At 49.0% G+C, this 25,677-nt stretch overlaps 6 protein-coding genes across 6 annotated transcripts; 5 read left to right on the top strand and 1 right to left on the bottom strand.

The window, feature by feature from the left end:
• Positions 1-9,112: 9,112 nt before the first annotated feature.
• FSST1_004736 (uncharacterized protein) lies at positions 9,113-11,656 on the top strand (the record flags this gene model as incomplete). Its single annotated transcript, XM_083230940.1, has 2 exons — positions 9,113-9,629; positions 10,275-11,656. 2 exons carry the CDS (start codon positions 9,113-9,115, stop codon positions 11,654-11,656), a joined length of 1,899 nt encoding a protein of 632 aa, XP_083088166.1.
• A 999-nt stretch (positions 11,657-12,655) lies between these two features.
• FSST1_004735 (transmembrane amino acid transporter protein-domain-containing protein) lies at positions 12,656-14,311 on the top strand (the record flags this gene model as incomplete). Its single annotated transcript, XM_083230939.1, has 5 exons — positions 12,656-12,808; positions 12,859-13,120; positions 13,173-13,364; positions 13,424-13,824; positions 13,883-14,311. The coding sequence occupies 5 exons, from the start codon at positions 12,656-12,658 to the stop codon at positions 14,309-14,311; spliced, it is 1,437 nt and encodes a 478-aa protein (XP_083088165.1).
• Positions 14,312-14,707: 396 nt separating this feature from the next.
• Positions 14,708-15,616, top strand: FSST1_004734 (uncharacterized protein; the record flags this gene model as incomplete). Its single annotated transcript, XM_083230938.1, has 1 exon — positions 14,708-15,616. The coding sequence occupies one exon, from the start codon at positions 14,708-14,710 to the stop codon at positions 15,614-15,616; it is 909 nt and encodes a 302-aa protein (XP_083088164.1).
• A 475-nt stretch (positions 15,617-16,091) lies between these two features.
• Positions 16,092-19,784, bottom strand: FSST1_004733 (CORVET complex subunit VPS3; the record flags this gene model as incomplete). The annotated part of the gene is made up of 3 exons (XM_083230937.1): positions 16,092-19,091; positions 19,141-19,565; positions 19,625-19,784. 3 exons carry the CDS (start codon positions 19,782-19,784, stop codon positions 16,092-16,094), a joined length of 3,585 nt encoding a protein of 1,194 aa, XP_083088163.1.
• Positions 19,785-20,315: 531 nt separating this feature from the next.
• FSST1_004732 (CCAAT displacement transcription factor COY1) lies at positions 20,316-22,584 on the top strand (the record flags this gene model as incomplete). Its single annotated transcript, XM_083230936.1, has 3 exons — positions 20,316-20,427; positions 20,478-20,645; positions 20,696-22,584. 3 exons carry the CDS (start codon positions 20,316-20,318, stop codon positions 22,582-22,584), a joined length of 2,169 nt encoding a protein of 722 aa, XP_083088162.1.
• A 1,699-nt stretch (positions 22,585-24,283) lies between these two features.
• Positions 24,284-25,183, top strand: FSST1_004731 (DUF3455 domain-containing protein; the record flags this gene model as incomplete). Its single annotated transcript, XM_083230935.1, has 3 exons — positions 24,284-24,497; positions 24,550-25,087; positions 25,144-25,183. 3 exons carry the CDS (start codon positions 24,284-24,286, stop codon positions 25,181-25,183), a joined length of 792 nt encoding a protein of 263 aa, XP_083088161.1.
• Positions 25,184-25,677: the final 494 nt, after the last annotated feature.

Raw genomic sequence — 25,677 nt, 5'->3', positions numbered from 1 at the left:
TACGAACAATGCGAAAGACAGATGACGAGGTGCTTCGTACATGTGTATGGTATGTATTATAATGATTGGAGAGGAAAAGATCAACGTTCGATGCTGCCGCTAAAACATATGCTGGTGTCTGTATTCGAACTGGGTCACTCGTGTAAGCACAGCGAGGGTGCTTCTCAGGGTTGAAACGCATAGAGCAGGTTGACTGGATAGGTAAGCATACATCCAAAACGCCAATAGCCCGAAAAGTAATGTCCGCGATCTTGAGGTTACTGCATTCGTACATTATCGTAGCATCTTGACAAGCGTTGATGAGGTTGACTATGCAGCATTTGGTGTATTGGCTGTCCGGTGGGAGTCAAGCAACCAATAATCAGGCTGGGCCATCTTTGGTGTTGTGACGCGAGCAACCAAGTCAAAGCCGACTCTGAATGGAGGACTCGTGATAAACGGACTCGCCAAAAAAGGACACAGCGGAGCGCAGAGCACGGAAATGGCGGCGGAACGACAGTGAGATTTGGTGGATGGTGGTTTATTCACATCGGTGAAGCCGAGAGAGCTTGGCAACTCTATCGACTTAGTAGCATCGCAAGAGCCAATTAGAGATTTGTAAGAAGCCAGGGGTTAACGGTCAGAGAACAGACTCAGAGAGCTTGGGTCGGCCGACCGCTGGAATGTGCGTCGGGTACCCATGTGGACAAGCGCGGGTCTCTGAACCGAGGATTTGATTCAGAACAGAACAGAACAGACAGCCAGGGCCAAGGAAGGGAGGTAGCTAGCATCTCTATCCATGAATTATTGATACCTCATGCCTTTTTTTTTGCTTTTTGCTTTTTTTGTTTTTTCTCTCCTCATCTTGACTTTGCAAGCGCTGTTTTGCGTTTTTACTCCGCAACTTTGAAAACGCATTCATGCCGCCCGCCTTTTCGATCTGACACAAGGCACTTGTTTTGGTAAGAAACCCGGGTTTTGTTGTAGCTGAGGAATGTGGATTGGCTGCGTAGAGTAGAGAGCTCCGAGAAGGAATCAAACAAACAAATCATGATATTGTTATGCTGTGCTGTGCTGTGCTGTGCTGTGCTGTGCTGTGCTGTGCTGTGCCGTGCTGGCTGACGAGATATGATTGATGCATTCGTCAAGCAACACAAGTTTGAAGTTATCGTCACTGTCGTTGTCATTGAGATGGGTGGTTATAAGCGGCCTCGGCCATCCCAGGATTATAGGCGGTGATGGCGGTGATGCTACGATGAATGGCTACGGCCTCGCGAGACATAGGGAGCGCAGAACCATTCAGAGGTAGCATCACGAAAGGCTACTGGTGCATTCGCGGTCGTTGCCAATCTGGGCGTCTCGAGGCAGGAATTGTATGGATGCAAGACAAGGCAAGGTAGCAAGAGGGTGGGTTAGATAGAGTGCGGCTTGGCATCTGGGATTCAGAGTCAGAAACTCTTGCGCTGGCCGTCGGTTTGAGTCTTATTTTTACAGGGGAGTCAGTCAGACTGCAAGGAGAGTTCCATCTCTGACGGGGGACGCAGATCGCACAGCAGGCACTGTCCTTGTTGGATGTGCCTGTGCTCAGCCCTACGCGCCAGCCTGGTCCCAGAGATTGGAGGAGCTCGGCTTTTAGTGCTGCTACCTTGCTTATTATTAGCGTCATTATCTTAGCCACACCCTCCCTCGTTTCGACATGGTAGCGTAGCGTTGCCGGCGGGGCTTCCCGCCAGAGAGGAACACACCCCACTAGGGATGGATGGGCAGTCGTGAAACCAGTACATTACTGCATAGAAAATGTCACCAACCGCGTTGAAGTCAAAGGTAATTCCAATGAACAACCAGGGAAAGACTCTTTCATGTATTACGTCTTTGCATCAAATGGATTTGGTTGTTGAGGTAATTGGGGATAAAATGATCTTGATTGTTCTGCAATACTATTTGTGTTGTAGCCACCCATTTCGCAGGTACACTGTGTACTGTTAGATTACGTTTGTCTAGTTGATGCCGTCCACAGGTAGTGCTGTAATCTCGCTCTACGGCATGAATAAACTCCATCGCGAGCCGAACTTGGTATCCATAGTCTGCTTTCAATTAGCAACATTTTCCTTTCTCAACTGCCGGCATTGAAATGGCGCCACTTGGTACCGTTTTGTGTAGAAGGTGTAGTCTTTGATGGCCTAGAACCGCCAGGGTATACAATGATTGAACCCATGCATGTAAGTATCAGACACGACGGTAAAATGATGAAGTAGAGGAGGGAAAAGAAAGTAAAACATGTCGTCGGTCTCGAATACCTACCTACAGATACCTCCTACATGATCGATGTACGGTTAATTAACGCCAAGGCGGACCTGCTGCTTGGTGATTGACGGTGATTGATGGTGGTGATGGTGATGATCAAGGGTCTTCTCCACTTTGATACAAGCCTTCTTTCAATTGAAGCAGGGGTCAGGAGGTGGCAGCTGCCCTGACTGAACGGGAATAGCCGCTCCCTGTGGCTCTGTGACTGGTTGTCTCCTTCCCGAAAGCGAGCGGGCAAGTGTCGTTTAGATGGACAAATGAAGAGTGCGGAAATGCGCGAGCGGAATTCGCGCCTATCTGGCAACAGGAGTGGTCGATTCATCGTTTTTCCTTCCTTCTCGTACCATCAGACAGAAAAAGGAAAAGGAAGAAAAAAGCACAAACCACCTGTCCTTTAACGGCACGACTCAAACATCCGAAGCCATGCAGAACAGCAGTCTGAGATGTCAAACAGCATTGTTATCAGAGCGGCCGCCGCTGCACGGTCTTTAGACAAGGCGAAATGAATCAAATACAGGGACCTCGTCTACATACTGTGGAGTGGACGAAATAGTTAATTTGTGGCTGGCTGCGACCGACAGTCTGAGGTTGTCATGGTGTTGAATCCAGCATAACTCAATCAAGTAGCCTACCTAGTCTGCTGCACCTACTTGTGCCGTCTCACTGCCTTACTGACTGTACAACTCTCAACGGAAGGTTACTTTCGTATGCATCGCCAATACCATCAGCAGTTTGCTCGTCACATGTCGAGACTATTGGCAAGCTTAGCTTTGGTCGTCAACCCTAATAGTACGCGATACTAGAAATTAGTCTACATGCCAGGGAAGAAAGAAACTCGATAGGGCTGAGTACTCAACACCCCAGTGCCACGTCGTGATGGCTGTGTGCATCAATGTACATATGGTACTATAGGTTTAATGTATATATATATAGGTACATGAGTAGAGCTGCGCATAACCGATACGGCAAACGCTCAATGGGTAGCCCCCGTCATTGGTTCTCAGAGGTAGGTAGCGGTAAAGGAAACCCAAACAGGGTCTCATCCGGGAACCCCTCGTCTGCATGTGAGTGGTTGATTGGAGTGCCGGATTGCTGGAATACAACACAGCACAGCATATATAGTAGGTACGGCAATGTTACTCGGTTTTGGCCGATGCAGGCTGACGAAGGGTCGTCCAGTCAGCCACTGAACCGGCCAGTGGGAAATGATTCACCTCAAGGATAAGGGATGAGGGAGGGGAGCAAGTGGATGCGGAAGCAGAAGCAGATGCGGATGACATCGCTGGAGGAGCAAGAAACAAAGCAAAATACGATATGTAACAAGACCAAATTGCCGTCCTGTCCGGTTCAGGGGGCAGGGTTGGAGCGGAATGGAATAAAATGGGACAAGACTTTACTCTGTAGGATCTGCTGCATCGGATTATCATATTTACTTTTCGTGGTCCACTCACATACCCCTGTCAATATTCATCAACATCTTCCACTTCTCTACTACGTACCTGCCTACAAAGCATGAACATGTTCAATATATGTTGGCCACAATAATAGATGCCCGACTCTTTGCTTCTTTTCCCTCCGAAACTTGGGCGTTGTTCTGGATCATCATATTTTGCTTCTTTATCTCGTCTATAGAATCTCTGTTATGCATCTTTGATCGTTCCGGCGCGTTGGGTGGACAGGTCTAGACTAATCAACCGTGCCACATCAAAGCAAGGGTCGAGGATAAACTAGTGTCAGAATTCAACGGGAAGGATGACAAGGTGTGCGTGTCACTACGGAGAGTGCTGACTGGAAGTCATGTTCAATATCGGTAATTTCCACCATGACCGCAATGCTTCCAAGAAGAAAAAGCAGATCGCCGCCAACACGAGATTCGTTGGTAAGCAAGAAAGCAAGCATATGTTATGCTTAATGTAATACAACGTAACAGCAGGTCTATGATGACGGCAAAGCTTGACTCAGAATTCGTCTGGATAACAACCACTATCATGCTGCATCAAGTATCCTATCTGCTCCCTCGATGAAGAACGCCTAGCCTAGGCTTGAAGAGGGAGTGCATATGCAGGCAGATCAGCAGACTCGAAGAAGCCCTATCTCGTTACTAAAGTTTATTACGATTATATTCTCCGACCTGGCTCTTTCAGGGTGCAATGAGATGGTTGCGTCAAAAATCTTTAACTTGGTCTGGAGGCATTGTGCGTAGTAGGGTAGGGGTAGTGGATATGTTGCACAGCCATGCCGCTTCTTTTTTTAAAACCCCCGCCTACACGATTTCTTGACAAGCCTCTGCGCAGGAGGTTTGTCGATACACAGCATCCAATGAAAGGTGCATATCCGTCGATGATGGCTTAATGGCTTAGCCTTGGCAGCACACGCATTTCTAACGCTGGGCTAAGACGGTTGCGTCTCTTCTCCGAGAAACAACATGCACTGAACTGAACCATGACGGACTCCAAGCAAACGCAGGAACTCGGCGCTACACAGCATGCGGTGGCAGCACTGGATTTCGGGGGAGACAGAGCCTGTATTCGAATTGGTGAGATGAGACATCCGTCGCTCACCGTTGCACTCCTCCCGGACATGGCGTTCGGGTCAAGGGCGGATCAGATCACAATCTCAGACCCAGACCTCAAACGGTTCAAGCCCCGGCGCCACGAGGGACCAAGTTCTCCTTTGAAGCGCAGAGTTTGTCTGTCAGAACTGCCGTCCACTAATTTGCGGATAGAGAGACAGAAGCATCGATATCTCAGACACACGATTCCTTCTTCTAAACATTAACGTTAAACGGGACAGGGTTTTGTTACCTGGCTAAGCCCTACGAATGGTGGATGCCCATATCGAGGACTTGACTCCGTTGCCTAGCTTATATTTCAGTGTGTATGGCACCATGACACAGCCCTTATCATTCAACATATTGTTCTTGTACATCAACTTGACCCTGACTAAGAAGGGCTTGAACGAGTAAGGGAACGCCATCGAATAAAGAAAGGACCAGTAGACTGTTGACATTGGTCATTAGAATGTTGAGATGAAGCAGTCTTGGTTCGCAGTTAGATTAGAGATGACATGGCGTTTTTGGACATGCAAGCTCATGGAGTATTTTCTTTGATCATTTCCCCCGTGGATACTGTTCTCTGACACGACTCCACCTGGAAAATGACGGTTGATCGAAGCAAAACTCTATCCGAATTGTATCTATAATCTCTGGCATTGTATAAACATGTACATTCCGGTTCGGTACTGTTGTAATAGGGCGCAACCGTCTTGCGGCGCGTCAACTTGAGCCGACGCCATGTGGAGGTTGACCCATTACCGGCGTTGTGTTTGTTTATCACTGACGGTTTCGTTCCGCAAAGCTTCTGGAGTCAATTGATGGCGAGATGGAGATTATGGAGACGGACCACTACTAGGCTCGGGGGATGAAACACTTTGCCGACGATTTGCAAGTTTGATTAATCAAGTGTTGGTTGATCATGACGGACATCTGGGATAGTGTAGAGGAGAGTTGCCAAGCGAAACTTGCAGGGGGAGGAGGAAAGTTGACAGGCATGCCAAGTTGCAGCGAGAGACTCGAAGAGGAAACTCCTGACATCAGTGATCTTCCGCAGGCTCAGACACGAGTGACTAGATTGGGAATAGCCAAGACGATGTGAGATTCCTGGTACGCCTTCCCCGGGAGATGCAACGTGCGAGCCAACGACAAGGGCGCAGCGACCATGTCGGGAAACGGGTTGACAGGGGAAGAGAAAAAAGAAGCAGGGGATGGAAAGGAGGGATTATTCAGGGTCATGCCTCAGTGAAGTCAGCGCAGTAAAGATACAGTGAAGATGCAGTAAAGTTACAGGGGGGAAAGCAGAAGGAGAAGCCGGACTGCGCCCCCCAGTGCTCGGGGCCGATCGAACTATCTCGTAACCGAAGTACGGGATTGGTTGTTTGAATTAGTACTCGGTAGGTGAATTATCTCTGTAATCTACTAAGGTATCGGGCAACCCAACCATGAGAGGAAAGGAACCAAAAGAGAGGCACAGCACAGCATAACGGACAAGATGGATGGATGCATTCCTTTTATGCACATTGTGCTGTGCTGTGCTGTGCTTTGCTATGCATCGAGTTATTGATAAAAATATCTACCAATAGCCCCCACCCACCCTCGCTCAACTCGCTCTCTCAACTACCACGTTTTGAGAGAAGGCTTGTCTCGCGGCTCCAGAGAATTGCAGACGCGGGAAGTGCAGTTCACTAAAGCAGCTAATAAGTTCATGGGGGCTATAGAGAATGGAATGCTGCGCATGTGATGAGATGCCTACCCTACTGGTGATCAACTACTAACAGTACAGGATATGCCCAGTAAAAAGCAACCCGCCTGGCATGGATGCAAGATCGCCCAACTTTGGGACATGTCGCGAATATCCTATAATAAACATGTTATTGATGATTGACAATGCAAGGAGGGATTTGCACTCATTAGATAATTAATATGCCATCCTGGTATCTTAACATTCACCGACAGCCTGGTCCATGTCAGATCAACTGCATCGACCATCACCATCACTATCACCGGGAGCACAGTACTGTAACTGTATATCATCAACGGGTTTCATGGAGAAAACCATAATAATAATACATAATAATAATAAAGCGGATCGCGGGTGATTAACGATGGTTGCCGTTCATACGCACCCAAGCTCGCCAGCAGAGTTTGTACTATCGTACCGTACCGTATCTAGCATCGAGTTTATTTTAGTTTTATCCTTCCCCTCACACATCTCAATCACATCTGCAGCTTGCTGTGCTATATGGAGCTATCGAGAACAATGGATGGATGGCTTTACTACGAATAGCAACTCAGTGACATTGATCTCCATGTCTAAACACAGGCCGTGAGGGGCACCGGTCACCCGCTAAATGAATAGACTATCCACAGAGTTGTGACGTGCGATGGAGAGAGACCCCTGGAGTATCGACTGGACAGTGGAGCGTCAGTTACGTACTGAAGGAATACGTTTCACAAGTATAGCTACCTTGAGAGGAACGCCCTACCTCGACATTGCACCTATTCACCCTTGCAACTCGCCCTGTCAAGATGCTAGATATTGGCCTTGACCCTCTTAAGAGACCCTCAGTGTTGTCTCGGTACATGTAGATCAATCAAGCTGTTCCTCGCACGCACACACCTCTCTGCTGCGACCTCCGCCTTTTTTAATATGAAAGACAAGACAAAAGACAAAGAAAGGCATACCGTGTCGCGAAGCCTTCATTAGCGAGAGCCGAGTCGTTTTCACGATACAGTGCATACACTACAATACAAAGCAATACTGATACCAATACAATGTGATAAGTGAGTCCTCTTGGTGAAAGAAGGCTGGAGGCGATACGCCTCAATCGTTGTCTCTTGAGGTGTTCTGTGCCCCCTCCATTCTTGATATGCACTCTCGTCTTATTGATTGATCGACTGATCAATCCCCTTCCCGAAATCTAATTCAATCATGCCAAGGAACCCCAGACATGGCTGCAGATTGTCTCTGAATACCGAGCCTGGTACTGTTTTTGCTGTAGGCAGGCTGGCGTTGTGAAGCGCTGGGCCACTGACTTGCTTGCTTTTCTCTATGCATCTTGGTTACTTTGACTGTCTGTTCGTGCCTACGTACATATATACATCTTTGTTTGATTAGACCATCTCCACGGCTGTGCGAGACAAACACACCCTCTTTTTATTCCTTCTTTCTTTTTTGACCTAAAACTGGGCTTGAGCTTGAGCTCCCATGGCTGGCTGGTCCGCCGGTGATGGTGATGGGTGTGAAATGACGGGTAGACTCGACTCACCCCCACTCCATACCTCATCTCACCCTCCTCCCATGTCCTTCCCCTTCCCCTCCACCCCTGGTCCCCTGGCCCGACACTTGCTTGGCTTCAATTGCTGGGCCCTAACTAGGCCCTACAGGCAAGCCAAAGTAAGGCAAGGCAACCCGGGCACTGCACACAGCGTTTCTGCAGGCTACGTACCGCTGTGCATGGGAGGGTTCTCTCCCCAGCAGCCTCTCATCGAGGTATCCATCCTGTCAATCAACTGGAGAAACCACGGACGGGCCCCGAATGCAGGTGCAGAGTAGTCTCTGCTTAGTGTAGTCGGTGCCTTGACTATATCTACGTTGGCAGCCCCCAACCCTTTCCTCGGGCCTGGTCTAAGAGTTCGTTACTCAACAACGACAACCTTATTCAAGGCCACTTAGTGTTTCTTTTAAGAACATCGTCTCTGCCCATCAAACTATCAAGAGGCGATACGATCAACAAGTGGTTCCTGCATATCTCAACTTGGACCAGTGTTCTTCCTCCCATCTTACACACTTACCCACCGGACCTCCATCTTCATCTTCATCTTCACCTTGAAACAACTCTCACTCAACTTACAATTCGACATTCCCATCACTCAAATACCATCCATCTTTGAGACAACTGACGAGTCCCCGGAAAGTCGACCAAAAGAGGATCCTTTACCGTGTCTAAACCCACATCCGCCAGAAACATCTCAGACCTTGCGAGACTTTGATTCACAACAAGCTTCACTCCCTTCTGGAATGCAAAGTGCAGGTAAGATTTCCCCAGCCTACGAATACTCATTCTTTGGCTTCGAAAACTAGAAACATTCCCCGCCTCCGCTTCGTTACGCTTCACTTGAGTTAAAGCCCCTGGCTCTGACATTATTTGGTGTTATAGATAAACGTGGTTGCATTCTGAGCTTTCCAACTACAAGTACAAGCTTCGCCCTGCCGATACACAACTCTCCATATCTTCATTCACATCTACCTCTAACATTTCCCACAAAGACATCATGACAGCCTTGTCAGATACGTCATTCGCCATGTTCCATTCTCAACCTGACGCCGAGGACTATGCTCGATATGCCGACACCAACGTCATCTTCACTTCAGGCCCCATGGACGTGAGCATCCCAGCCGACGCCTATGGTTTCCAGCATCAGAACGCCAGCCCAGATGCCTATGCTTCTTCAATGGGCTTTGTTGAACCCTCTCTGTACGCCGAGGCACCCAACTACATGCTCAACAGCCGCGCGTCACCGAGCATGTACACCGACGAGTCTTCGGATATGAGACTACCCTCGTCTAGTCTTTCAACAGCCTCGGCTCCGTCAACAGCTTCTTCAGCAATTGGATCTCCCCAATCTCACCACGGCCAAATGGGTGCAATGCCCGAGTGGGCTCCTCAGGGCCTCGGTCTCCAGCCTACAATTGTGGGCAATGATTACATGGGATCTGATTTTGCGTCATTCCCTGGCTCGGGAATGGAGGAGCTCAGCTTCGACTTTCCCACGGCCAAGGCCTTTGTTGGTAAGTTCAAAACTATTTCTTACAGCACGAACGGATACTCGCTTCGAGCTTCGGCGATCCCCTTTCTCCCCTCCCCCTGGGTCTCGCAATGGGATTGGTAGAGAGGCAGAGACTAGAGACTGAGCCCCAGTCAGAAGGGTCTGAGGCCTCTCTTCCCCCACCACTACCATATGCTAGTGTTTGCGAACCCCTGCCTTGCCCTGCCCTGTCATGCAGCAGCTTCAATCTGATGAAGTCGTTTGCTACTCAACAAGATACCATCGGCTCGGCTCTTGGGTAGTGCTCGTCGATCCTCATTTTCAGCTGTCTTGTCCATTTTCTTTTTTTCCCCATGTCATCCCTTCTTCCCTCCAAGTCATTCATTCTTTAGCTCCCCCCCCGAAAGCTTTCCCGTCAACTGAGACATGCCATCCGTCTTCCCGATTGGAGCTTGATGTCACTTCTCCGCTGTCAAACGATTGGCGACGTTGTCTTCTTGTCTTCGGCAGTGGCTAGCTGTAAAACCCATCTTGGGCTTAGCTCGGCTGCCCTGCCTGTCCACCTGTGTCGCAATCGCCTATTGTACATACATCTTGACCTTCAACTCCACTGTTTTGTTTCTGCTTCACTTTTTGAGCTGACCGCTAACCAATTCTACCATGATAGACCCTTCTCTTGTTCACCCAGAGCTTACTCGTCCACCTATGGGAATTCCTTCCTATGACACCCACTATCAACAGCACAACCACCACACATATCCCGCATCACCTTCTGCTTCTGTCTCCTCCTCCTCGCCTCAACCTCAAATGATGAGGACCAATAGTTCTTCACCATTCCTCCAGGCCAGCAACTTCCAATCCACATTCCCCAGCAGCCCCTACTGTGCGCCAATGGACAACCAAAACCACATTCGCGCCCCAAGTATCAGCCAATTCGTCCCACCAACACCTGGCGAGTACAGCAGTGATGAGTCCAAGGAGAAGCAAAGATGCACTTGGCCTGATTGTGGCAAGACCTTTAAGGATCTCAAGGCTCACATGCTTACTCACCAGAATGAGCGCCCGGAGAAGTGTCCGATTCAGACCTGCGAGTACCACACTAAGGGTTTCGCTCGCAAGTATGACAAGAACCGCCACACTCTCACACATTACAAGGGCACAATGGTCTGCGGTTTTTGCCCAGGCTCTGGCTCGGCTGCGGAGAAGTCTTTTAACCGCGCCGATGTCTTCAAGCGTCATCTGACTGCAGTCCACGGTGTTGAGCAGACACCTCCCAACAGCAGGAAGAAGGCTGCCAACGCCAACGCCAACGCCAACAAGAAGCTGTCTGGCTATGCCTCTGACGCTACTGGCAAGTGTAGCACTTGCTCTCAGACCTTCTCCAACGCCCAGGACTTCTACGAGCATCTTGATGACTGTGTGCTCCGCATTGTGCAGCAAGAAGACCCTGCCGAGGCCATCAATGCCAAGCGCCTCGCTGAGGTTGAGAACGATAAGGATGTCCACCAGACTCTTGAGAAGAACAACCTACCTATCACCACTGATACCATTATGACAAAGCACGAGGATGACGACAGTGGTGACGAGGATGAGGAGAGCTCACCCAAGGGCAACTCTTCCCCTTCAATCAAGAGAAAGGGCAATCCCGTCAATGGTGTCCAGAAGTCACGGGGCGTTACTCACTCCCGTGGTGGCGTTGCCTTGGGAACCAAGTCGCGCAGCCGCAAGAACCGTCGCGATTACCCTTCATCGTGGGGATTCGACAAGGGTCAGATGACCATGAAGAAGCGTGTCGTGGCTGTCTTTGATGGTCCTCGACGCCTTGCCAAGGATGACATGATGCTCTCCACTGATCACGAGGTCCGCATCAAGCTGTCTGATGGCAAATCCTATGTCACCGACCTCGATGTTCAGACCCTGAACCGAGCTGCTGGCTTCCACGGAGCTACTGATGAGGAGAAGGGTCCCTGGATCTCAGATGACCCTACCCCTGCGCAGCTCAAGGAGATGCAGCAGATGCTTGCAAACAACATCAACACTACTCTGTAACAAACACTACGACAACCCCTCTACTCACGTATACGGACAAAACATGTCAAACAAACAAAAAAGCATTTCAGGCACGGCGTAAGCGGATTGTATTAGAACAAGGGCCATCCTCATATTTATTTTACGGATAGGCTGTTCATAACGGGATGGGTTAATCATGGAACGGGTGGTGATCAAAGGAAAGGGAACGGAATCGGTTGGGGCCTATGTTTGCGCCGTGGAGTTGACGTATCGATACCCATGTGTTTTTACTCGTTGTTTTTATCTGGGTTTTGGACTGGAACCTTACCCCCTTGATGGCTAATGACAATAATGGATGATCTTGATAGCATTGCTTACTTAGTCGAAAGGACACTGTCCTAATATGTATATTTTTCAAGCACTTGTTTGGCTCTTCATGATTCGTGTTTGCTCTTTTTGTTGACACATTGTACGATAACTGATTGAGGCGTTCTTTGAGGGGATGATTCATCTATAGTTTGGACACTCAACTCAGATGATAAACTTTACAAATCAGCTGATGATTTGATCTGACATCGCATCTCTTGCACTTGTCCAGGTTAATATGATTTCTCATTCACCATCTATCTCAATTTGAGGAGAACACGAAAGCTGCTTACAGCCACGAACTGCGATCCGTGCCCTTTCGTCTTATACTAATACAGCTCGACTATTATCCTGTTTAATATCTGGCAATGTTGATGAACATCACCAAACAAGACATATCTGATGACTCACTCATTTGGTTTTCTTTGAGTGCAGAGAATGCACCACTATAGCCAATCGAACTTCTGTATAAATCTATGATGCAAGCCCCATAGAGATGAGAAAAGTCTAAGCAACATCATGAGGGGATATGTTGAGCAAAGAATCATATAGTGTAAAGGCCCGAATACGGAGGCTGGTGAGCTTGAGGACCTATGAGCACAAGTATTTCAGTGACGCCTTCATGCCAAACATGAAGACCCCTCTTCCTTTTCTTCAATAATCACCGGCAGAATGAGCAGCGATCAAGCGACCAAGCACGAGCCCGAGACCTTGGCTACAGTGCCAACGGATCCTCAAGATGTTGAAGTCCAAGTCATCGACGCCCCTATAGCTCACGATGCTGTCTTTGGTGATATCACAGGAGACGGACCCAACTACCGCAATGTAAGTAACTGGACGCTGTGCATGATACTGATGGATACTGACATGAATAGGTTGGGTGGCTAGGAACAGCTGCTTTGATGATGAAGACCCAGATCGGCCTGGGCATTCTATCCATACCATCAGCCTTCCATACCCTCGGCATCATCCCTGGTGTCATTTGTCTCCTCCTCATAGGAGGCATCACGACATGGTCCAACTATGTGATTGGTACCTTCAAACTCAACCATCGCGAGGTTTACGACATTGGAGACGCAGGTGGTATCTTGTTTGGGCGAATTGGACGAGAGTTTCTTGGCCTGAGTTTTGCTTTGTGTAAGTGGGAATAAATGCCCAGAATCGAGACACTTTCGCTGACAAGAACAAGTTACCGTCTTCGCTATTGCGTCCGGTATTCTTGGTATCTCCATTAGCTTCAATGCATTGTCGGAACATGGAGCTTGCACTGCTATTTTCGTTGCAGTAGCATCCACCATCGTCTTCTGCTGTGCCAGTATTCGTACACTAGGTCGAATGAGCTGGCTGGCCTGGGCTGGACTCGTTCCTCTGCTGATATCTGGTTAGTTTCTAGCTCCATATACATCTGTATAGACAGTGATACTGACCAAAGCACTCCAGTCTACCTCGTCACCATCGCTGTCGGCGTCCAAGACCGACCCTCTGCCGCGCCCAAGGCCGACACAGACGAGAAGTGGATGTCAGACTGGAAACTTGTTGGTAACCCGACATTTATTGATGCCATGGCTGCGCTTTCCACTATTGTCTTTGCCTACGCCGGCACGCCCCTTTTCTTCCCCCTTGCTGCCGAGATGCGTGAGCCACGCCACTACACAAAGGCCATGCTGCTCTGCCAGGGTGTCGCAACAGCTACATACCTTACTGTAGGAATTATCATCTACTACTTCTGTGGCTCTTATGTTGCGACGCCTGCTCTGGGCTCGGCTGGCAAGACTATCAAGAAAGTTGCTTATGGTCTTGCTCTACCAGGACTTATCGTTGGTGCGACCATCAACACTCATGTAAGTCTCCTATACACCGTCTTCTGATGGATGAAGTACTTATTTCCTTGTTTCTTAGGTGACTGGAAAGTATGCATTCGTTCGAATCCTTCGAGGCTCAGAGCATCTCACAGCAAACACTCTCACTCATTGGGTTACATGGTTGGGCCTCATTTTCTGCACTGCTTTGTTTGCATACATCATAGCGAGTGCCATCCCAGTATTTGGAAGTCTTGTATCTCTTGTTGGAGCTCTTCTCGGTACTCTTCAAGCATTTCAACCGTATGGTTGCTTTTGGCTGTACGACAACTGGAGTAAGGGTAAGCAGGAAATGTCTCTACGATGGATTCTCATGGTTGCATGGAGTGTATTTGTCATCGTTTCAGGAACATTCTTGATGATTGCCGGGACATATGGTTCTGTCATTGGAGTTATCGAGTCTGGTAAGAAAGGAGGTGGTCGTCCTTGGTCTTGTGCAGACAACTCCAACTCTGTAGCAGCAGCCTAGCACTGAGAGAGGCGAACTGGAGACGGAGATTTATTCTTGTGTTTGCTATTTTTGTTTTTGTTTTCTTGGATCTCGATGGTAGAATGATTCAAGAATGGATAGTATGGCTTGTTAACAGAGCAAGTACTAAGTCTCCGTCGAAAGCGGTCAGGACAATTTTAATAATGCCTCTGCCCCACCATCTATCTATCTAGTCTACCTAATTCCAGACAGAAATCAGACATCCGACTCATCATATCCTCTAGTGACCATCATTCGAAAAGATCAAGATATATCATACTTGGCTTTTGTTGCAAAAAGATCAAGTGATCTGCCACAAACCGAAATCGGGCAAGCTTGAGTCAGTTGGGCTTCGACACCAGTCGATATCGTATTGCGAATAAATCAAACTAAATCATGTCTCTCACCTGGCGTATTTCCGTCAACAGCGATCCTGACGGTCCTGTCGATCCTGAAGACTACCTTTCAGACGCACTGGGCGTCATCTTTCCTGACGACATCACAAACCAACACGGCGATGCCGAACACAATCTCTCTTACACCTCACCTCATCTTCCCAAGCCTCTTGTTATCGACCTCGCCGACCCTGTGAAGGAGGATGACCGCAAGCTGTTCTCGCACTACCTTTGGAACGCCTCTCTACTGCTCGCCGAGTTCATCGAAGCCGACTCATTGGGCATACCTCTGCAAAAGCCTCGCGAGGCCCAGGACAGCATATCGTTCGACGTAAAGGGACTCGAAATTCTTGAGCTCGGAGCTGGAACCGCGTTGCCAAGTATCATGGGAGGTCTTCTGGGCGCAAAGCGTGTCGTCGTTACGGATTACCCAGCTGAGCCTGTTCTCAAAACTCTGCGCACAAATGTCGAGCGCAACATCCAACCCTCATTCTCCCCCGCCTCTGCCGAACTGACCCCTTCTGGGGTCTCTGTCTACGGCCATTCCTGGGGCGAGCTCGATGACCCTTTCAGCGTCACAGGCGAGCATGCATTTGACCGCATCATTGCAGCCGATTGCCTCTGGATGCCCTGGCAGCACAACAACTTACACCGATCCATCTCCCACTTTCTTAAACGCACACCTGAAGCGCGATGCTGGGTTGTCGCAGGTTTCCACACGGGTCGACAGAAGATGAGCGGGTTTTACGACGCCGTGGCCCTCAAGGAGGTTGGACTCGAGGTCGAGAGGATATGGGAAAGGGATTGCAACGGCGAGGAGAGGCCATGGGATATCAAGCGGGAAGATGATATTACGGTTCGAAAGAGGTGGCTTGTCGTCGCTTCGTTGAAGTGGATCTCGACGTCGTGAAGCTGATATCACTTGTCGGTAGAAGTCGAGGAGCCTCCTATGATTAGGCGGGGAGAGAAGAGTCTTTATATACCACGACCATTTCACCCAACCACTCATAGCTGCATGATATCGTGGCGAAGCAAGACACTTGTTCCTAGTCTCGTCCTCGATACTTCACTGATTGGCTCTATTTCCTCAGGCGGTCTGACTGTGACCGCCCGCAAGACGAGGCGGAGTAACGCCTTCACGATGGGGCGTGAGATTGCATAAAGATAGACGCCATCGGGGTTGGGAATAACACCCGGAGATACTGGATGTTGGCAAAACAGGCTTCACGATATAAGTAGTTGAGGCACAAGGACAAATTTATGATCACAATATGGAAAATAGATGGGAAGTGCCCTTGAATTACTTTAGAGGTATTCTTAGTAAATAAGCTCGCTATGAATCCTCCTCTTATACAATCAACAGGTCAGCCTGTATATACGTGTGATTAATTTGGGGCTTCAATGCTTGGCCCCTTCTCTTCCACCTTGACGACCAAATCGTAATTCACACGTAAGTTCTGCGCTCCGCTAAGGGCACGCGTGAGCATAGCTTCGTGCCTCTCGCCAACAAGACGCTTGAGTGCTCCAACGAGGAATCCTGCAACAATATCGACAGACCAGTCATCAGGAATACGACCAAGCACATCGTCAATCTCGAACCATCCACCGAAGCGCTCGAGGAGGGCACCGGTTTGTTCGACGCGGTCACTGATATCTTCGAGGGAAAGAAACTCATGAAAGACGACGCCAAACAAACGTCGCTGCTCCTCAAATGAAGGTCGCTCAGATGGAGCCGCGCCTGTCGTGCCAGAACCTCCTCGAAGACAATACGAAACAGCGGTATCGTAGTCACCCAAGTTGTGTATGAGGAGACGAAGGGCGTCATTGTGTTTGCGCTCCCGACCGGCTAGAATGATGGTCTCGGGCACCAGAAGATCATCCGGCAGAGTAGAGATCCGGTCTCTTATTGTTGCAGCGTCGTAGTCATTTGTTTCGCCCAGTAGTTGAAGGAGTCTCAAACGGCTATGCCAGACCTCATTATCGGGCGGGGCATTATCCCGGAGAAAATGGCTGTATGCAGGTTTGGGAGCTTGCAGCGCTCGATATGCTGCATAAGTCGCCCTGACGATGGTCCGGCTTTCTTCAGAGGACTCCAGATCGTGCACAACCACATCGAGGTAGTATGCCATTAGATCGTTTATATAAGTTGTGTGTCCCTTGCCAAACACCAAGTGCTCTAGGTAGTATTTGACTGCGCCAGGTGCCTCTTTTCGTAAGATTGCAACGACTTGTGCTGGCTCGAATTTGGGTGCGCGTCCCTTGTCTTCCGCGAAGACTTCAACGCCAAGTTTTGGATTGCGATTTGCTAACCAGATTCCATATTCTTGAACGAGAGCCTGGCTGCTGATCTTGGTAAGATACTCACGGACACGCTGCTCGCCTTCACGAAGCTCTTGTCCCACATCTTGTTCTCCCTCGATGATCCGCTTCCAAGTAGCCAGAACATCACCTGACAACTTGCGGCTCTGATACAGGCGACTCAGTACGAAGAGACGATGGTACGTTTCGAGCAGACCGACAGCGCGGTCGAAACAGTCGACACCCTTGTCCACGATTTCGTACAACTCTGACCGCACAACACCACCTTTACCCAATCCCTTGGGAGAGTGCTGATCAACCTCAAGAAGAACGAGGAGCAGAGCAGCATCGACAGTGTGAAACACTTCTCGCTCATCAGCAACACTACCGAAGCCTTTTCTCTTCCGCCAGGTGCCGAGAAACCTCCGAAGAAAGTGCATTGTCCTGGGCTCCAATGTCCCGACACCATCTTTTGAAGTCATCTGGAACTCCCTACTTCGAAGGTATGCATCAGCCGTTCTCCTAACACCACCATATATCCATATACCGCGCGACCCTTCAATGATCTCGTTCCGAACGCTCGGAATCAACGATAGCACTACTCTTGGATCCAGGCCACTTTCGACCAAGACTTCTTCAAGCGCATTCACTTCTTTCTCTGTGAATTGCCTGTCTTCGGGCGCTTTTAATAAGTTCGTCAAAAGTAGAACACCCGCCTTTTGTCGTATGTATCCATAAGTCATAAACTCCAACTCCGTCTGTGACTCCCGGCCTCTGATTGAGTTGATAGTGGTAAATATCGCTTGTCTGTCCAGTTCAGCAGGACTGAAAACATCGCCAACACAGGCTGCTTCCAAGACGGCGTCAAGCTGTATCAGGATAGGATTGCGGATAGCCCACCATATACGACTCCCACTCCAGACTGCCAAGTTAGCATGTGCCTTGGCAAGTTGGCGAGCAAACTCTTCTCCTTCTGCATTGCGATTTGCCTCCCATTCTTCTGGAAGTGACTCTTCATCTTGGGAGTCAATGTTTCTGTCAAAAAGCTCCTTCTCTTTCGACATATGCTCTATCGATAAGGCAGTCCTTGAATCCGAAGCCTTGCCTGAGGATGACGGATCAGGTGTCCCTGGGGTGGCAGAAACAGAGAAAGGTGTATATCGTCTTTGAGAAAGCTTCTGGACAATCTCCTCAAATCGGGTCTCTTCAGTACCGGCGAGCGAGCGAATGCCATAAACCCCGTCACGGCCGACTTCTCTAGCTGTCAACCAGTATCTTTGTGGGTTTACGTCTGAGCCAGCATCAAAGCGCTGGATTTCGAGACCGTGCTTCAAGTCACCGTTCACCTCTTTGGTCATTGAGGCCAGGACGTACCCCTCTTCTTGCTGCCCCAGGGACGGTTGCGATGAGTCAGAGTCTGAAAACGGGCTATCTACAACAACCTCTCGAGGATACCTGGTAAATTCAAGGGTAGGTCGCGTAGGGTCGCCGTCTAAATTGACAAACATGCCGATTCCCGGTTCTAAAGGATCGGTTCCAGTAACAAGCAAGAACTCATCAGGGGTCGGTGAGGTGATATGAGGCTTCAAAAAGACCGCGCCAGGCTTGGGTCGCGGATTTGTTGTTTGAGAAGGGGTGCCCGAACGTGACGGCGCGGCAGGTAAGGGTTTATCTAGTGACGGGTTCGGAGTTGAGGCTCTCTCCATCGAAGGCCTTGGGCTTGATGACAGTTGCGGCGAAGGGTGGCGACCAAGGAAATCTTCGCTCTCATTGCCGCGGTCTTGTCGACGAATGCTGTCTAATATTGAGCCTCCCAGGCTAGTACTTCGGCTATGGCTTGGGGCTTCGCTCGCTGTACGGTTTCCAGTCGAAGAAGAGCTCCGAAGAAGCCCACTTGTTGTGTCCGTTCCAATACTTTGAGCATGTCCAATCTCACTTGGTGATGTAGTCTCCTCCAACGATGAGATGCTCATCAAGGGAATCTTCAGTTGCTGCTCTACGTCAATGAGCGCATAAGATTTGGAATCCGCTACACATGCGATTGAGTCTCTGCGCACTGATAAAGTGCTTCCCGAGAAGTCAATTTTCTAGAAACCGTTAACATAGATCAACCCCCCACGCCATATTGACGCCTACCTTTGTGACGCGAGCGTCTTCCCCTACACGCACTGCCTGAATCTTGCGCATTAAAGAAAGCAGGATGGTGACACCTCCACTTCTTTCTGGACCATCATTGTCAAGTAGAGGCTCGCTAAGATCAATGCCACCTATCCAACTACAATTCTTGACCAGCGTCGTGCCAAAGACAGGGCTGAGCTCTGGTAAAGAGTAGAAAGTGACAGTCCAGTTACACAGGATACATGCTTTTCCGACGCGCGGTAGTAGTAAGATTTGTTGTACACCGGGTCGCGAATTCGGAGTTCCTGTTGTCTCGACATACTGAGGACATAGGCGGGACGCAAGGATGTAAACGGGTTGGCCGGATCGATCGTTCGGGTCGGGAGGAATCTGGACAAAGTGAAGCAGCTCTGAAGCGGTTGTGCCAACATATAAGTTCGCATCTAAACGATCATAGGTCAACGACGGGCACAAACATTTTGACTATTGGTCAAAGACCTACCTAAGTAGTCTACACAGTTGATCTTGATATCGTCTTGGGAACCATCCGCAGAGAGCGGCACTTCATCCAACAATGTCCGCAGAACATAAGGGCCAACCTCGCGGCCTGTCAGCTCAGGGCTGATAATTGAAGGCCCATCGCCTGAGCCATCTGGTATCATAGCGGCGTAATTATCAACAGCATCATCTGAGCGAGCAGCGCAAGTAATAATCTGCTTTCATATATCGTGGACCGTATACGCTTTGGAATGGGCTGGCGCAGGTAGGATATGTTGACATCAGTAGACCGAAATAAGTGGATGCATCGGATCTGAAGCTCTGGAAGCTGATGCGACCTTGAGTGGATACAGCGCCTACGTACCTGCCCGCTGTAACATGTTTGGTTAGTGGCTGTGCTTCACTGAACTGCAAGGCTGCGGGGGATCAGTCCAAGGACTTGCCCCTGCATCCCTGGCGTTAACAGCCTGACAGCTTACGTAGCCAATTAGCCCACGCAAACTGGCCCCAAGATATGGACGCATCCCTTCGCATTCTCTAATGGCTTCAATTTGACCACGGCAACGACAAGTCGTATCGACGACCTCACTAACTGCACCAACTACGAAACATTCACTTCGTCACGTTCGCGGCGTCCCAGCCTGCTATACACACTCTTTTGCGCTGCCCAAGATCTACAACTCAATACCACCACGATGAGCGACGCAGCCGTTGAAGCCGCTCTGGCTTCCACGATCGAGCCCTCTGCGCCTGCGCCAACCTTTGACGGAGAGAACAAATTTCAACATGCGATCTCAGCATGGAGGAGTACGGCTATCAGCAAGAATATACAAAGGTTGGACACTAACTTTACATAGCAATCGATCTCACAACTCTTGTCTCGAACCTAGATAGCACAGCTTCGGACATTGTCGCCTACCAACGTGACTCAACTGTTCAACGTAAAGAACTGGCACAAAAGACAAAGGAGTTCCGTAAGCTCGACGATACTTCTAAATTGTCAGAAATCAAGGGTTTATTAAAATGTAGGAGGAGCGCAATATCTTGACCCTTGAGCAGGCTAACTATATTGCAGCTTATCAGACCTTTATCGATCTTCTCACGAACCATTCCAAGTCTGTCAACTCGGCCTTCCTCCAGACATATGCTTCTTTCTCCGATGCGCCAGACCCGTACCCACTCCTTGAGGCCTCGGTCGACTCGATGCTCCTCGCCGAGGATACTTTACCGAAGATAACGGAGGAAAATAAGCACCTACAAGAGAATGTTACAACTCTTACAACCCAGTTGGAGGATGTGGAATCGAAGCTGCAGAGTGAGCGAAAATCCCGAAAGGATCTGGAGGAGAACCTCGAGAAACGTGTCAAGGAAGTGGAGACATCATGGACCGCTGTCCTAGATGAGAAGACGGATAATTGGGAGGCCAAGGAGAAGGCCCTGGAGGACAAGCTTGAGAAGCAAGAGCGCCTGTTGAGTGAGATGCGTGCAAGCTACGAAGTCAACCAGCGATTGGGCAAGAATGGCGATGAACAGGAGGCTCAGCGCAACCAAGTCTCAAGTGCCGAACTCGAGATGCTTCACGCTGACTTGGATCGCACGAGCGCTCGCCTCGCTGAGATTGAAGCCCGTAACGAGCAGATGCGTCTGGAACTCGCACAGGCTAAATCATCAGCCCAGCAGCAACCTGAAACAAACCTTGAAGACGATCCCGGTTACATGCGTGTGAGGTCAGAGAATCAGTCAATGATCCGCAAGCTGGATGCTGCTCGTGTGGAAAAAGAAGGCCTTAAGCGAGAGTTGGACGGTAGACTACGATCTATTGAGCGAGAGGTGAACGCTCTAAAGGAAGAGAGGGACACATTGAAGAACAAAGTACAAAAGTGGGGCGATTATGACGAGATAAAACAAGAGCTCGAGGTTCTAAAGAGCATCGAGTTCTCTACAGGTGACGACGATGAGGTGCGAGAGCATCTCGAGTCGAAGGATGCGGAGGGCAACTCTCTGGAGAAACTTCTCTTGGCACGCAACAAGAAGCTCGGCGATGAGTTGACGGTTCTGCGTGTTTCACACAACGACTTACAGAGCCGTCTCGAGGATCTTCAAGAAGAACTCTCAAGAACAAACGCAGAATTGGAGCGTTCTCAGAAGCTCAACCAAAAGCTGGAGAGCGATCTGGAGACAATCCAGGAAGAGGGAGCCAACGCATTCCCGTCAGGAGCGTCTGTTGCTGGAACATATGTCACGCGGGCAGTTGGACGTAAGAGTGGCAGAATTTCGCCAACATCATCAATCATCAGTGGTATGGATCCTCGAATGGGAGGAGGCGAACCTGGCGAGCGAGTTTATGGAGGTGGCTCAGGCATGCTACCAATGGTCACGGCTCAGCGCGACCGTTACAAGAAGAAGAATGGTGAATTGGAAGAGGAGTTGTCCAACACACACCGGACAGTATCACAGCTGCGCCAGGAGGTCGCAGCACTACAGAAGGATAACCTGAACCTGTATGAAAAGACAAGATACGTCTCAACATACAACCGAGGTGGTGGTGCGGCAACATCGTCCGCGTATGGTGCAAACCCTAACCCGTCGACGGTGTCGATTGGTGAAACAGGAAACCCTGGAATCGCCATGGATCGATACCGCCAGGCATATGAGTCCAATATTTCTCCATTCGCAGCTTTCCGCGGGCGGGAATCTGCTCGAGCCTACAAGCGGATGAGTCTGCCAGAACGGGCAGTGTACTCGCTAACTCGTACAGTACTTGCTTCAAGAACCAGTCGAAACCTGTTCGCGGCATACTGCGTGGCACTTCATTTGCTGGTCTTCATGTCCCTGTACTGGATGAGTTCGTCGGATGTCCAGCGGGTAACCCATCTTGAGTCTGCAGCGGCAGCGGCAGCTGGAGTGGCCGGGGGCTCACTTGGCAGTCCAATGGACGGAGCGCCTAAAGATCCCGCCAAGTAGAGGGCGACACGCTGTCCTGTTTTGGGAGTGTTTTGGTCAAGAGCTCGAAAAGGAATGAGTCAACGAATATCCGCAGGAGACGGGACTGTATCAGTATCAATCAGTATAAGTCTGCACTATAAACGGCTCGGTAGTGGAGTAATTGGATATATGGGAACTTGTTATATGTATTTTGGAGTCAAGCAAGCAAGATCTGGCATTAATGTTAGCGAGATGCCAAGATGAATAAATGGTGGTGTACTCCGTAGTGATGGTGGCATTCGCGGATGATATGTGTGCCCAGTATAGGTAATTATGGGATTAGAGCATAATATGATCCACCTAAGCAACCCTCCAACAAGAGATAAACCAGACGTGTGACAACCCTTTCGTCCCACTAGAGATGCAAGTCAATGATAGAAACGAAAGCGAAAATAGCCCGTCCCAGTTAATAGAAGAGGGGTTCTTTTGTTTGTTTGACGTTGCGCGGGGCTTCGTTGCTATTTTCTGCAGCCGCTGGCCGCTTATCGCGGCCCGTCAACAAGCATGGCCCCCGGACCAATCAGAGTTTCATACATGGAAAGCAAATCTATCAGTACCCTGTATGCAATTTACTATGTCCGAGGACCTTTGTTTCTCGTTTCTTGCAAGGTCTTGAATGTTTTGATACTGGACTGAGGTTGGTTCACAAGTGGCGCCGAGAGATCTTGGAATCTATTATCAAGGGACCCTGGTTGTATTAAGAATGGGCGGAATAGTGAAGAGGTTGGAGTGTGACCGTACTAGGGTTCTTGTGATATTGATCTTTTTTTTTTCGTATATTGAAGAGAGTGGAAAGACATTGAGGTGCATTAATGTTAAAGTGCTGAAATGAAGTAAAATGCACTTCATGAACTAAAGCCATAGGATCAGCCTCAGAAAGTAAGACCTGGCCAAAGCTTCAATGCTAAGTTCATCATAGATCTCAAAAGCAAACCAACAAACAAGATCTCTCACATCATCTGCATGTTATACCGCATGGCAAATGGATAGAAACCGGAATTATCATTATAGTGTCATTCCCATGTCTCCATTCTAGACCTAATCTCTTAACGCCCGTGGATCCATATGCCGTCGCCCGAGACAGGCGCTTAAACTACTACCATTCGGCCAATAATAACCCTAGCGACTACATACGGAAACCTAATGATTGGATCTCGTTGAATGATCATCACATATGAGCCAAGCTGCATCTTCAACGTGGGAAATAAGGGCCAGTGTTTTATTTTTACATACAGATCTTGGCGTATGATCCAATCATGGTCATTTGTTCATCCTTGCCGCCCATACGCTCAGGCGCGTGTAACAGCGCCTTGGCTAGAGGGGAAGGTTGGTATAATAAGAGATGGTGTTCATCCAACAGAAAAAAGAGAAGAGAAAAGAAAGAGGCAGGAAAAGATCTATCTCTCTGCATCTGTTACACATCGAAAGACGCTGAGCGTTCTTCTTTTCCTTTTTTCTTGTTTTTCTTTATTTCCTTATATCTCATATTTCCTTATTTCCTAGGTCATCTATCTCTATCTCTATCTCTATCTCAAGTCTTGTTTTTGTTCCATCATCTACAAACGCTTCTCTTATTTCTTGGGGTTATATTTCTACCTTACGACAAACGACTGAAACGATATCGATACGCTATACACCTTTGAAATCATATCAAAACACACATATACACCACGTCAAGATGCAATTATCAACATTCGTCGTATCCGTCTTAGCGGCGACTGCTTCTGCAGCACCTAGCTTCCCTAAGCCTACCGTTACCGATACTCGATCTGCCATCGATACATTAGGATCATTGTCCGGTTACTTCAATCTCGTTGCGGAAAAGGTCAAGGCTGCCAAGGCATACGACGTGGCTCCTGTCTGTGATCTCTCACAAGCCAAGATGGCTCTTGGTATGTCACATCACTCTTGTTACAGTCTCCCCGAATGCTAACATATGACAAGATGGTCAACTGCTTCCTCCTTCCAAGGGACTTTACCTTCAGCATGTTGCTGTCGGTCGTGGTACGCAAAACTACACATGCGACACCAAGGATCCTTCATCAGCCCCCGTCGCTACCGGTGCCGTGGCCACTCTCTTCAACGCCAGCTGCGCCGCTGCTTTGTACCCTGATCTTGTCGAGCGTATCCCCGGAATGGCTGTTCACTTCCCCTTGACAGCTGCTGAGAAGCTGGGCCCTGCCTCTCTACCCGAGTCTGGTCACCACTACTTCACTGCCGACGGTGTGCCCTTCTTCGACCTCCGCACACCAGAGCAAGAGATTGGAGAGGCACCTTGTGCTAAGAACAGCAGCGCTCCTGCGCCATCACTGTCGGCCAAGGGTCAGCTTGGCGAGGCTGCTGTTCCCTGGCTCCGACTTTTCACCGTTGAGGGTGCGACTCACGATATTAAGGAGGTGTACCGAACTACCACAGCTGGTGGCAGCGCTCCTGCTACATGCAAGGGCATGGCTTCTGAATTCGAGGTTGAATATGCAACACTGTAAGTTGCTCTCTTTTACAAACGGTGCATTGCGGAATGACTAACACGGATATTAGATACTGGTTCTGGGCTGGCAAAATTGATGACGAGGCTTGAACTTATTAGGAAGACTTTAGGACTTGGTGTTGGTTCGTGCATGAAATTATTCTTTTTTTATACATGTAGATAGTCTTGTTTTTGTCATGATAATATCCCCTGATGGTAGCGTAGTGGAGGTCAATAATTCAACTTGTGACTTGAGCTTCTTTTGACCGGTTTGCCTATGTCTTTGAATGAATGAGGTTTGTACAAAAGGGAAAACAAATAATTGGATATACTTGGATGCCGTTTCACGGTTACATACCTACAGTAGATGGTGTCATGCATGTTCAGCCATTGTTCAGCTCCCGGCCTTCTCCGCGACTCAATCATGACCGGTTGTCAGGAACTCGGTGTAGTAAACCTGACATGGTACTGAAACATTGTTAGCCACCTTGTCATGATTTTGAGTGTTCTGCATGTTAGGATTGGATGTCGGTTTCTTGTCATTCTAGATAGGCTGCCTTGATGCAATGTGATATCTCATGAGGGGTCTGGTCCCTGGAAGAATG

Source organism: Fusarium sambucinum, chromosome I (genome assembly GCF_050947815.1).
Source record: "Fusarium sambucinum isolate potato_lamoka chromosome I, whole genome shotgun sequence".
In the NCBI taxonomy this organism is placed as follows: Eukaryota; Fungi; Ascomycota; class Sordariomycetes; order Hypocreales; family Nectriaceae; genus Fusarium; species Fusarium sambucinum.
Note: the sequence above shows the minus strand (reverse complement) of the source record. Positions and strands in the feature narration are given on the sequence as shown.